Source organism: Aulonocara stuartgranti (assembly GCF_965226115.1).
Source record: "Aulonocara stuartgranti genome assembly, chromosome: 1".
Taxonomy (NCBI): domain Eukaryota; kingdom Metazoa; phylum Chordata; class Actinopteri; order Cichliformes; family Cichlidae; genus Aulonocara; species Aulonocara stuartgranti.
The window spans coordinates 19,133,710-19,146,690 of record NC_138939.1 but is presented as its reverse complement, the minus strand read 5'-3'; the positions used below and the strand labels follow the sequence as shown (position 1 = coordinate 19,146,690).

The 12,981-nt window shown below is 40.8% G+C and overlaps 1 protein-coding gene across 7 annotated transcripts in view; it reads right to left on the bottom strand.

Moving 5' to 3' along the window:
• rnf111 (ring finger protein 111) overlaps positions 1–12,981 on the bottom strand; it is a 37,479-nt gene that overhangs the window by 11,252 nt on the left and 13,246 nt on the right. For all 7 annotated transcript variants that reach the window (XM_082539040.1, XM_082539038.1, XM_082539043.1 and 4 more), the window contains 4 exons: positions 10,889–11,021; positions 3,112–3,266; positions 1,084–1,281; positions 500–876 (listed from right to left, as the gene is read on the bottom strand). In XM_082539040.1, coding sequence (XP_082395166.1) covers positions 500–876; positions 1,084–1,281; positions 3,112–3,266; positions 10,889–11,021 — 863 coding nt within the window. The remainder of the gene's footprint in view (positions 1–499; positions 877–1,083; positions 1,282–3,111; positions 3,267–10,888; positions 11,022–12,981) is intronic.

Here is a 12,981-nt window from a genome sequence, read left to right as displayed (position 1 = left end):
TCGTGGAATAAAATAATAACAAAAAATCCTCTCACTTCATTCACCCTGCACTCTACTGAAGGTTATGGATACTGTAGGGATATAATGAGTCCTCATGACAGAGTGAGTACAGCTGTTCTGTGTTTCCAAACACCTGTCAGATAATCTCAATAAATGCCTGGAATGAGGCAAAGAATGAAGCAACAATGAAGGTAGCTAAAAGCCTCTAACCTGACTACTGTAACTCCCCATTACTCAGACTACATCATTGCTCTTCAACATAAGGGTGATTCAGTATTTGGGGCAGTTCTTTGCTGACAATATACATTTGGAAATTATTTTTTCCTTAGCTCTGATCTTCCCTTAGCTCCACTTAAAATATCTCTGGGGTGCCAGGATTTCTTCATGCAAGAAAATAAACCTTAGTGGTCACGAAAACCTGGTTTGTGTGGAATCAGCGTATGCTTATACTGCCTCGCTAACAGCTATGAATCAATAAATATTGTACAAACAGCCATACTTGGTCATGGTAGTGGGCTGCGTTGCTGCTACTACTGCTGTTGCTGCTGCTGCTGACTCCGGCGCAGGGGGCGGGCAGAGCACTGGGTCGCACCACGGGGCATATCGGCTCCGGAAAAAGCATGGTGCCTGGGGGCTGCGGTGCTGGGTGGTGGGCATGATGGAGAAAGTGTTGAGTGTTGCTGTGGCTGTGCTGAGAGCTGCTGGTCTGCTGAGGGGACGACGCCTGCAAGCAACTTGGATGGGAGTGGCTCAGGGGCAGGTGACCAGGGGAGGGGCCTCCGCATGGTGAGTGCTGCTGACAACAGGATGGGAGCCTAGGCATGGCCACGCCTGCATTTTCTCCTGTTGTACCTGACAAACCTGGTCTGTTGTCATCTGATGAGAGAAAGATATATGAGAATTATTTTTCTTTTTAAAAATGCTTTTACAGGGCAGACAATATCACAGAGGACCACACAATACAGACTAATTAGAAATTGGCCACTAAAAAGAATTGATTTTTTAAACACAAGATGTCTCCAGACAACAGTTGAAAAGAAACTGCCTGCTGCAGCAATGTCAACATGCTGTGTCCTGTCTTACCCTCTGGACCTGTGCGAGCAGAGCCACTTGGCCTCTGTGTGTGCATACTTTCAGGTGTTGAACCTGGGCAGCTAGTGGAAGGGCCTGGGGCATCATTGAGCTCTGAGGTAGAGGCTTGATGGGATGATGATGATGATGAGGACGACCTGACTGTTTGAGGCTGAATCCCGCCAGAGGTTGTTGGCACAACTGAGAGATCTGTGGATTTAAAAAAAAACAAAATCAAATGGTAATCAGAAAAGATTATGTCACCAGAATAAAAACCAGCTGACTTTTGTCAGTTGAGTTATTGATCAGAAGTAGGGTGGGAATTGGGAAGTTCAGTTCCTTGGAAGTGTTAGCCTGCTTGCCTATCAATCCCCTTTATCGACTTCACTTGTGCTACAATCAGCTGATTTCAGTTTGCAGGAGGACGAAGATAGTGGCACAGTCTACAGTGTGGTTATGACATTACTTTTATTTTTATTACACAAAAGCATGGGAGCGCAAAGTGCAAAATCCATCCATTACAGAAACAAATGAATTAGACTTGTAACAGAACTTTGGCTCTTTGCAAGCAACTCCACAGGCAGTATGCTAATGCTAAGTTAGCTAGAACACAGACTGATGATAAAGCTGAGTGAATGCCCAGCAGCCAGACCGTGTACTTTAACAGGTAACAAGCAGATGAGGAGTTGGGCTGCTGTGGCGATTTATTTTGTGCTGTCGGCTTTGTGTAAATAATAAGAGAAATATCATATGTGTGTCCTCATTAGGATAGGGATTCGTGTTGGTGTGTGGAACCTATAGGTTTATATTGTTAACTGGTAATTGTCAGACGGTCTGTTTCAGGTCATTTTATAGAAAAATGTGAAAGTAATGTTAACGAATAGTAGTAATAATTAATTACTCCAAGGATAAAGACATTAAGTAATGTACAGCATTACGTTTAAGACAAGTGTTCTGTGTAATAGGTAATAATTACTTTTTTGAGTAATGAGCCCAATAATGATCACAACAAAGAGGGGAAACACCTCCAGCGTGCAACATTTGACCACACAGCACGCTATTAATTTCTAGGAATGCAATGTCTTTGATATGCTGCTTAGAAATCTTGGCCACTCTCAAAGCAGAGCCAGAGAGAACTTGATGAGAATCGATAAGGAATCGAATCAATAACTGATATCGATTATGGAATCGGAATCGCTTATTTCTTATCGATTCCCAAGCACGATTATGTGTGGAGGAGACACTGTGGTATTTGTGCACACTGGTAATGTCTGCCATACCATAGTGTCTGCAGAGGCTTAGCAGCCAAGTAGAAGAGCAGACCTTATTAGCATTCCAGTGTGTAAATACCATCTGCTTTTCATATTCACAAATTAATTTCCCTCTTTCTCCTAAGAAATGCAAATGCTCTAATACTGCGTGAGGCACCATTTTGCTACCCATCACAGGCGCAGGCTGATACAGAGAATGACATCCAGGCTAAGAGACAAATACCAATACAAAGCAATGTAACAGAAAATAAAGTGCGAGATACGAATACACTGAAAAGAAATGCAACCTTACTGGTTTAGGTTAATGTTGTCACAGAACCATACAAAGCTGAGTATGAACTAGAATGACACTAAAATTTAAGTCAATTTAATAAATAATTAGCCAATTCTGTTACTAATTGTACGTTTTTTGGTAAAATATCGCTTTTGGTTCCACTCAACATTAGATCTTTGTCTGCTTACTTTACATCTCATATCTAAATTTAAAACACTCCAGAGATGTGCATGTGGCTTAAATTAAAGTTCTGTAACAACTTGACAATTAAATCCAGTATTTTTGAGTATTTTTAAGTTTAATTTTAAATGTTTTTTCCTTGTATATATTTTAGTCTTAGTTTTATCTTTCACAGTTGTAGACTGTGACAAATAAGTTACTACAACTCTCGCACAGCTTGCATGAAAAGTACATTAGCTGAGTCAGTAAGACCCAAGTTAAAACATCGCTTAGTAATCTTTTAACCAGGCTTTGTTGAAACGAGTTCTGTGTTACCATCTTCATCAACCGTGAGGTCCACCACCTCCCCAGCATTCTGCCGCAGCGGTTGGATAACAGTGGAGAGCCTGTGACGTCCACGTGGCTCCTGGAGGCGATTCTGGGAGCAACTATTACCCCACATTCGGCCAAGACCCCCCACTGAGCGTGACCTGCAGAAAATAGACACATTGAAAAAAGGGGAGAAAGAAAAAGAGACTGTTACAACATGCTGGAGTTCAGGACCACCGGGACTATTCTCACAGCTCACTGAAGCATTTGCTTTACAAGAGCCAGACCAGTTCATTTCCAGGCCAGCAGATGCTGCTGCTGCAAAAGTGGATGAGGAAGTAAAAGTGAGCAGATCTGACAGAAGGACTTTGTGTAATGGCTTGTTTTGCTGCAGCATCTAAAACAGTGCATGGTAGGCTAGGGATGTGTGTGACTAGTCAGTGATACGTTTAAATGTTAGTACTCTGCTAATATAAATAATGGTCAATGCCTTTTAACTGCTAAGCAACCATCCACCACTAGTTAGCAACAGCCACTATGACTCTGTGGCAGTAAGCTGTAAATGAGCATGCTGGAAAGTAAAACAGATGACAAGCCCTGCAACCAGCGCGGTTCTGTTATACTTTGATCTGCAGCCTGTGGTGGCGTAAAGTGGCATATCACCACCAGAGCAACACAGAACCACAGTCTGCACACGTGTGTGGACCTGCAGAGAAAGAATTACAGCTGGTGCTGCTAAGATAAGCCACACTTGACAAACTAGTCTCCTGTCTTTGTAAAATATTTAACATCATCCATTAGGTTGTGTAGTTTTGCATTCTTTTTTTGTTCTGCACTAATTGTTTTGTTTGAAACTTTAATAATTTACTTAGTAAATTAGTCGCTAAATAAAAAAAACCCAAAAAACAAAAACAATACAAAAAATTGACTTTTAGAATCTGCAGACTTGTTCTGCAATCAGCCTTGCATCTAAATATTCCCATCGTCTCCAACCACCTTTCGTTTTCCTCGAATTAAGTCAAACGCTGTGCTGCTCTTGCCCCACCTTTAGCCCATTTTCTTATCTTTCTTTTAATTTTCTCTCTCCAAGGCTCCGGTCGCTCTACCCCATGGCCTCTGAGACTCAAGTGAGAGGCCAGGGAGTAGCCACATTTCCCTCCACAGCACTGTAAACCTAGGTGATCAGAGGGAGGAGGGCATGACCTCAAGGGACAAGAGTCAAGAGACTAAATGGGAGTGCCGTAAAGCTTGATGCCATGGAGCTCTGCAGCTAGGGAATTTCACTGTGGCTAAATGAGAGATTAAAAACAGGAATACAGAGCAGCAGAGGGAAGGAAGCAACAGCACAGTCTCAGTAACCCTGATGTGACCAGCTCAGAGATTCCTACTGATTGATACATATACATCAGACATCAATATGTTACTGATTAAGTCATTGTTAGATTGACCCTTTTCCTTTTTTTTAACCCATTTTAAGGAGCAAACTGGGGGCAAAAACTTGACTTCTGCCTGGCTTCACAAATGAGTCAATCCTCAGAGACTCAGATGTTAAAACGCTGAGCTTCAGCCATTAAATAAACTTGTTTACAGTCTGGTACAAAAATAGATTTGCTCTCTATTGATAAATTTGCCCTTTGTGGCAAATGGCATCTAGGGGTGAGGCCACTTGTTGTCTACTATGTTTCACTCTGGCCAATTCAAATCACTGAACTGAACCTCTGGGCCACATTTGTGGTGTTGGTGACTTTATGAAAAAGCATTTTTTAAATGGAATTATTTGACACATAGCATGGCTTACAGTGAGTTAGAACCATCTTAATGAGTCAGTGGCTCTGTTTTTGGTTAAATCTGGTATTTCCTTAATCTGCTTACCAGGCACTAACTAGCAGGTAAATGTGTCTGTGTGATACCAACACAGAGTTTATGCACACAGCTTGCTAACAATACTAGCTATGATTAGCTCGTAACTTAGCACCTCACTCTCTTAAGTCTTAATGTGTTCAAGTCTGGCTCCAAATAAAGCATGGTGATAACCAAAAGCTTACACAGGCAGAGTCCAGTGTGTGAAGTCTTTTGTATACAGAGTATCCTCCTGAAAAAGTGGCGCAATCTCATCACGTTACTATGAAGGAACTTTTCTGCAGCCTGAATATTGAACTGCTAACTGTTGGAATGCATCCATATTAGTTGCCAAGGGAATTCGTCATTGCTGTTTGAATAAACACTGACTGGAATCTGCTATTGGCTCATGCAGAGTTCATCCAAATCGCTGTGGCAATGAATAATGGTCACCCTGGACATACTGCGGAACACTTTGTACAACATCTGTTTGAGCTCAGGATGTATGCAGAACACAATGCAAAGACCTGCATCCTCATATTTAGATTTTATGGTATTCAGCTCTTCATTTTTTGCATTTTCGTTTTAACCGAGTCCCATTTTGAACATCAGTTTTAACCCTAGAAGCTTTTTTAATCTGGTATGTTTTGGCTACTGGAACACACTAATTTTCTAACTTTTGGGGAAATTAAATTATTTCTCATGTTTTCCTTTTAACACAGAGAAAACAGAGAGAGATCACATGAATTGGAGGCCTTTGCTGTAAACGTCCCAAAATCTTTCTCTTTGTTTTAGCCAAATGACGTACTTGTGACTTCTAAGGGTATTTCCCTGATCTTGTCCGAGCAGATTACAAAACCAAATAGAAACTAGAACAACTGAGTAGAATAGGAAGAATGGACTTACTCACACCAAAGAAAGAAGTGAGCAAATACTGCAATCTTTTTTTCCTTTTACCTTGTTAAGTCATTGTCACGAATGAGGTTTTGTTTTGTATTTTAAAAATAATAATAGGATTTACCACTCTGGGATCACCGGAAGAAATATTAAGACAGACTTGAGTCCAATGAACACTCATGGTAAGCCCTGAAAGCTGGTGAAATAACCAAACTACCAAATACCTTAAACCTATGGAAGTGTTACTGATGAAAACTAATGTTATTTAAAAAGCAAAAGTGTTTACTGCACTGTATAAAGTTAACTAGTAAATAAAAAGCATTATTATTCCTCATTTCACTTTTAGTGCCTGCATGATTTACTTTAATACTTTAAAGATGAATATGTAACGTTTTGAACTGGCTAACTAAGAAACAAACTAATTAAGAGATGGCTTTGATTTCATTGCTTAAATGTAACAGAGCAAACGCTTTGTGCTGAGGGGGATTCCCACTAGCTCATACTGTCCTCGTCCAAATCAGCTTCCTCTGGGACGTACTGCACAATGCAACAATAGAGGAGGAAGCTTATTAAACTTCATACTTCACACATTGCTAACAAACACTTGTTCCTCACCACTGAACACACAGCAGTGAGGGTGGCATCTGTGGGTGGAGGGAGTGGGAGTGGGGGTGAGGGGAGGGGTGTACATGGTGGTTGTACTGGGGTCTAATTGGCCAGCATCCTCAGCTCAGGGTTGATCCCAAGGAGCAGGGCTTGCCACTAGGGATGGGCTCCTAATTAAGCAGCCCTGGGATTATTTTGTAAATATCTGTTTACCACTATGACCCCTTGAGTGTGGCAGCAAAGAGCAAAACAGTACATTGTAAATATGAACACTGTGGGAATGGGTGGCTTGGCAATGTCGAGGCTGTGCCAAACCAAAGTGTTGAGAGACACAAACCCCAGGGAGCTGAGGTTCTGTGCACTGCGGCAATGTAAACTGCTGGGACTGATGCTATGGGCAGCTAAGGCTGGGAGGTTGGGAGTTTAAAGGTTGGGAGGGGATCATACAAGGCCAACAGCACTGTGTAAGAGAGAATAAACAATGTGAGGCATTAAGCTTTGCCCTGACAGCAGTATTGGCTGTGTATTCATAATTTAGGCCTTCCAATTCTAAACACAGAGTAGAAAACTTTCAGGAATCCTGCAGAAAAATGTAGCACGCACATAACGCTCACAGAGAGTCTCGTGATATTCACTGCCCTAATATGCATATACTGAGCTGATTAGCAGAATCAGGGCAGGGACTCATCAAGGGCTTTTTTTTTTTTTTTTTTAAATTGATCCATGTCAGCTACATAATCCTTGTTTATTGTAACTCACTGTGCTCTGGGTGAACCAGCTGCCAAACGCAGCCCACAGTGCACTGCTAAAACACTGGAATTTTCTCCTGACGCACGGCTTTACAGGCGAGTCAACTGCATGAACGAATAAATAACTGCCAGCCGTTCAAATTCATGATGAGAACACTGACAGCAAGTCAAATGACCAATCTGAGAGGCAGTGGGTTAAAAATGGAAACACTTTACTTAATTTTTTTAGCGTTTTTTCCCCACTTATGTCAAAAGTGCTGCTGTTGGTTTAAACCTGAATTTGGAGTGCCACATTTTGCACAAGCTGGGAGTGAAGAGAGGCTGTCCAACCCTGTATGGTTTTACTTATCAGGCTATTTATTATGTTATCTTCAGCTTTTACACTGCATTCCAGTCTTTTTGACTGGTTTTGGCTGCTCTAAGACTGTTTCTCTCCGTTTTCAGAATAAAAAGTATATCTATGTGTAGTGAGACTTAGGAAACCCACTCTTCTGCCTACAGAAGTTGTTTTCATGCAAATGCATCACACACAATTAAATAAATCACATCAGAAGCAGCCAATCACCCAAAATACCAAGAAAAAGTCACGATACAATATGTATGTGGGTTTTCATACTTCTGAATATCGTGCCTGTACTAATATAAACTGCATGTGAACATATAAATTAGACCACTGGCAGTGTGAACAAAGATTTCACTGCTCATTCTCCTGGCCTTTGATTCTCCGCCCTTCTGCTCTGCTGCTGCCCATCCCCCTTACAGCAGAGCTCATCTCTACATTCTCTAATGAGACAGGACATCTTTGAAAGTGAGGAAAACAGGCAGACAGGCCATGACATTGCAGGCTGGGTATACTCACTTCCAGGAACTATTTTTCATATATTACTGATAGACTAATGTGAAAGGTAGGAACAGGAAAAATATGGTTAAAGACAGAAAGCCAAAGGAGACAGATGGAGGTTAACACAGAGGGAGAGGTTTGTGAACTGAGCTGCATAATCGCCTGCATGAGGAGACAAGAAGTTATATGAGAAGAGAGAGAAAAGATTCATTGGGTGAGGAAAATGGAGGTGGGTGTAGTGGAATACAACTTCTCTAAACACACTGCTCTCAAATGTCTGTCTCTAACTAGCATCCATATCAAAAAGACTTGAGCATTATATACAGTGATATGGCAGCCATGATACCAATCAGGCTATGCAATGTATACAGTGTTTCCCTAAATACGGACTTTACTTGTGTGAGATGCCCAGGTATATCAAAAGTAGGATAAGTATATTCTGCATGTCATTTTAGCAGTTTCTTTATTAGTGAGTAATTCTGTTAGCTGGCACTGCTGTGGCGGTCCTTGATATCATTTAGCTGTCTCTCCAGAAAGTCTATTACGCAGTTGTGCACAGTCCAACCAGCCTTGTGCATGCCGTCGTTCTGCTGTGGAGAACCACTCTAAACAACAACAAAAAGGTACAGAACTGGTTCATGTGCTGCAATGCTGAGCCCAAGAGGCTGCAGAGCAAAACTAGGACTACAACTTTCTCCGTACGCACCAGAGGTTGGTAAAGTTGGACTCCATCCTCGGGATAAGGGACTCAGTGTGGAAGCAGCTAGTTATTGTTGTTATTCTTTGCCACAATATAGCACTACATCTACTCCATGGTAGTTTTAAGCTTACATAATAAACCTCTAGTGATGTTAAAAAAACAAGTCTGGAATACGTTCTGATGTATACATGTATACATGAAACATGAATTTTAGAATTATTCTGTGATATGGGATCATTATTCACATTGGTTATATATAGTTTTACAATTTTAGTAGCATATAAAAAAGCGGCATGTCAAAGTGACTTTTTTTTGTCCCTGCCACTTAAATCATTCGTGGTGTAACAAGTTAACTATATTTAACTATAAACCTTTAGTCACGCATCTGGTTGACCTCACATTGTGCTTGACATATCTAGAAAGATTTAAATGGCAGAGGCACAGCGTAGGTGGCTTCAGGGTGATGTGGGTTTACAGCTATAAACATGTAGGCATGCAGCTCTACTAGGACTGGTTTCTCTGTTCAATGTAAGCAGAGCTATGGAATCCATGAGCAAAACAAATCAACTAAAGCACTACACACCCCCATCCTACAACTTCTCTTTAAGCAAGCAATGACCAACCTGCACTTACTCCTTTTTCTAGTTCTGTCAAAATGGCTACACCCACACTAACAAAACCAGCTGTCTAGCGCTTGGTTTAAGTCTTAAAAGGCATTTTAAACTATCCTTACTGCACATTATCACAGATCAACCCTTAAAATAAAAGGTCTAAGCGAGCAAAGTACTGAAGCTGGAGCTAACAGTGTCTTAGCTATTCCAGTAAATTTAAGAGGAAAGCCATGTCCTGATACAAAGCAATTCCCCTTTGCTCTGCAGCTGATGTCTGGTAAAGATTTCACAGTGGTTAGGCTACATCACACAGAACTAGATAAGTTGTTACCCTCCTGGTAACCCCACCCCAGATGCTAGAGAAAAATGTGCATTTCCTAACTGGATGGCAAGTGAGTTGCCGGCTGTCACTATGTGAAAACAGTTGCAAAGAGGACCCTACTGCACCAAAGATCTTATTTGGTTAATAGCAGACTGCAATGGTCACCCTTAGTTTGAATGGAAGATGCTCTTCTCTTGATGAGTTAAAATTGACCCACTGAGCTAAAACTGGATAAAAATGCAAAGCAAAATAGAAAAAAAAAAGATTTACCATATTGTGACAAACAACATGTTTCAAAATGCGCAGTTTCTACAAATGGTCTCTTTTCAGTTTGTGTTGCACTTCTCATAGTTTCACGAACACTTGGAAGGGGTTTGCAGGTGTTTGTAGACAAGATTGTTTCTTCCATGCAAACTACAGTCGAGTGCAGCAACCTGCTAATGACCAAAGCAACAGTAAGGTGGTTTTCAGTGCAGCACTGTGTACCTCTTTGTGATCAGTTTCTAGTTTCAGTTTTCACTAGTGACTTCTTGCCAATTGTCACAGAAGAAACAATTTTCTCTGGTGACCAGTGGTTACTGGGCGTCACTGGCAGATCTCTAGGACTGCATGAATGAAGCTTTAGCATCTGCCACTAACCAGCAGGCATTCACATGGTATGCATATTTTTTTCCAGCAACCTGTGGATTGCCAGATAGTTGCCAACCAGTCTCTTAGCATTGGTGCCTCCCATCTAATGCATTTACCATTCCCTCATATGTCAATCAACAGAATCATTCACTCCCATAGGTAGTCATGTCAATAGCTCGTGTCAAAGTTGAGGAGTTATTACCTAGTCTGCTAAAAGGTACGCTAAGGATGTAGCTTTGCCAGAAACTTTAGTATCTGCAGAAAGTCTCGCATTAATCTGCCACACTGACCCAAGTGGACACTTTGCATTGTTGTGAAAGCGTAATGCATAGCACTGGTATACAAAAACAGCATTAACAGCACATGCGTAAAAGTCTATTTTTGCAAGTTAAGAAAAGTCCTAACCCAACTTTCACAATACTGGGCTTGAGTTTTTGTTTGCTGATAAAAAAGCAAACTGTACTAACAGTTCAGACGCTTAGTCTGCATCCACCTAAAACCCTTAAGAATTCAAAATAGAATCAGGGTCAAATTAATTTCAGATCTTATTTTACTCTCACTAATTACTCAAAAAGCTGGGGTGCCTACCTGAACCCATCTCCAACTGTGACGATCTCTACCTCACTGTCCGTTGAGGTCACATTGATCTCCTCACTTGCAGGGACAGCAGGAGCGGGAGCTGGAGACGCCTCAATCACCACGACATCCTCGTCCAGAGCACCTGAATAAATCCATTACCAAAAGTTAGTGTAGTACTCCAGACTCCCTACAATACAATATTATCACAATATTTCACTCATGATGCATTATTATTTACATTTTTAACATATTGATTATTAGATCACAGTTATGTGCAAGCCTTCAACTTTCTCTGATGGTGATTGCAGTCAGTCCAGGTCAGAGTTCAACTGCTTGCAGAAAGGTTGCCTCCTATCATGCAATCTGTACCTTGCGATCAACACGCTCAAGCTCTGTGCAACCATTTAGACATCAAAAGCTGCAATCGGTCACAGAATGTTAAAAGATTCAATGCAATCACCAGGCAGATTTTCTTGTAGATGCAAGGATGTTGCTGTCCTACTTTTACTCATGTGACTGAGCCCTTAGCTAGCTTGATGAAGCTGACTCCTAGTTCACAGCAAAGTGTGTCCAATGTTGGATGTTTTTTCAGTTGAGTCAATAAAATGTATGTTTGCTCACCTAATGTTATCCCAGGATGTACGAGATGAGCCCTCTTTTTCATAGTATCCCCAGAGTAATTTAATGTATTTAAGAAAATATAGATATCATGTGTCCCTGCATTGATACAATACCACCATATGACAATACCATTGTATCAATTTCCCCCCCAGTTCTAATAAACTGACCAGATACTATCTGATAAATGCAAATATCATCTAACTACAATAAAACAAACAGCATAAACATGTCATAGTCCGAATTTTTATTAATCTCAGTTTTCTGCTTACCAGAATCAAGTTAAATATAAATAACTAGCTTAAAGCATACAAATAACCCAACCAATAAACCTTTGTGCTGAAATTGCTCAGTTCAGCAGCTCTGGGCACAAGAGAAATGTAATCAATGCAACAGATCCCACTCTATCTCTACTTGCACTTAACACCATGGGACCTTAACACTAAGGTGCGTCTGCAAAGCGTTAATGGTTGCACTGACACATCAAAAGAAGGAAACCAGAAGATATTATTACATTATTTGTAAAGTAATCCATTTTAAAAAATACAATAAGCATTATGCAAACCCACAAATGTGTATTTATTTAATTTTACGATTTATATCTAATGTATGTGGTCAATTAATAACACTCAAGGGGTCCTGTGTGGGTGCATGTATTAATGCCACCCACATTATACTCAAGGAGCCCAGTGCATCATAGGCACTGCTCAAACAGGTTAGTCATGGCAAACTAATTGGAGAGAACTGCATCATTCCTCTCAGCACTGCAAATGGAGGCAGTGCCGGTGCCATGGTAGGGTAATGACAGCAGTGTCCCCAAACATGAATTTATTTTAGGGTTAGCTCCAGACTTGAAACTATAAATTTGTCTCCACTAATGATGACGACAATACACAGTATAAGTCAGAGACATGATTATTTCTGCTTACAGTCCCATGCCTGTTTCTAATTATTATCACAATATCTCAGTGCAAGTCAGAGTTGCTGACTCATGCATTGGGTGTTTCAGTCAAACTTACAAGTTCTCTCCGACATGGTTGGCCTTCCACATAAATACCAAGGCAGGCTTACAGCGTATAGCACATTTAAACTGTAACACCTTATGATCTCTAAGGAATGAAATTCAGAAAGATTTGTAGAACAGAGCTTGTGGAAGCTGGTTAAGAGATTTTAAAATAACTTAAATTAATGCTTGCTTAATTTACTTAGTGCTAGAGTATATTTGTGCACTTTGTTTGCTTAGTTAAACCGTGTCTTTGTGCATATCACCAAGTGACTTGCCATGTTACTGAAGTCTAATTCCCCAGTGTGATTTCTATTCCTACTCTCTCATGAGAACTGCTGCTTAGCACCTTCTGCAAGTCTAGCTGCCTGGCACTCAGGTGAAGCCTTTATGTAGTCACAAAAACAACAAGTTGGTTGGGAACTGTAGCCAATATGTGCAATGTTTAATAAGATAAACAACACCTCGTATTACTATACCT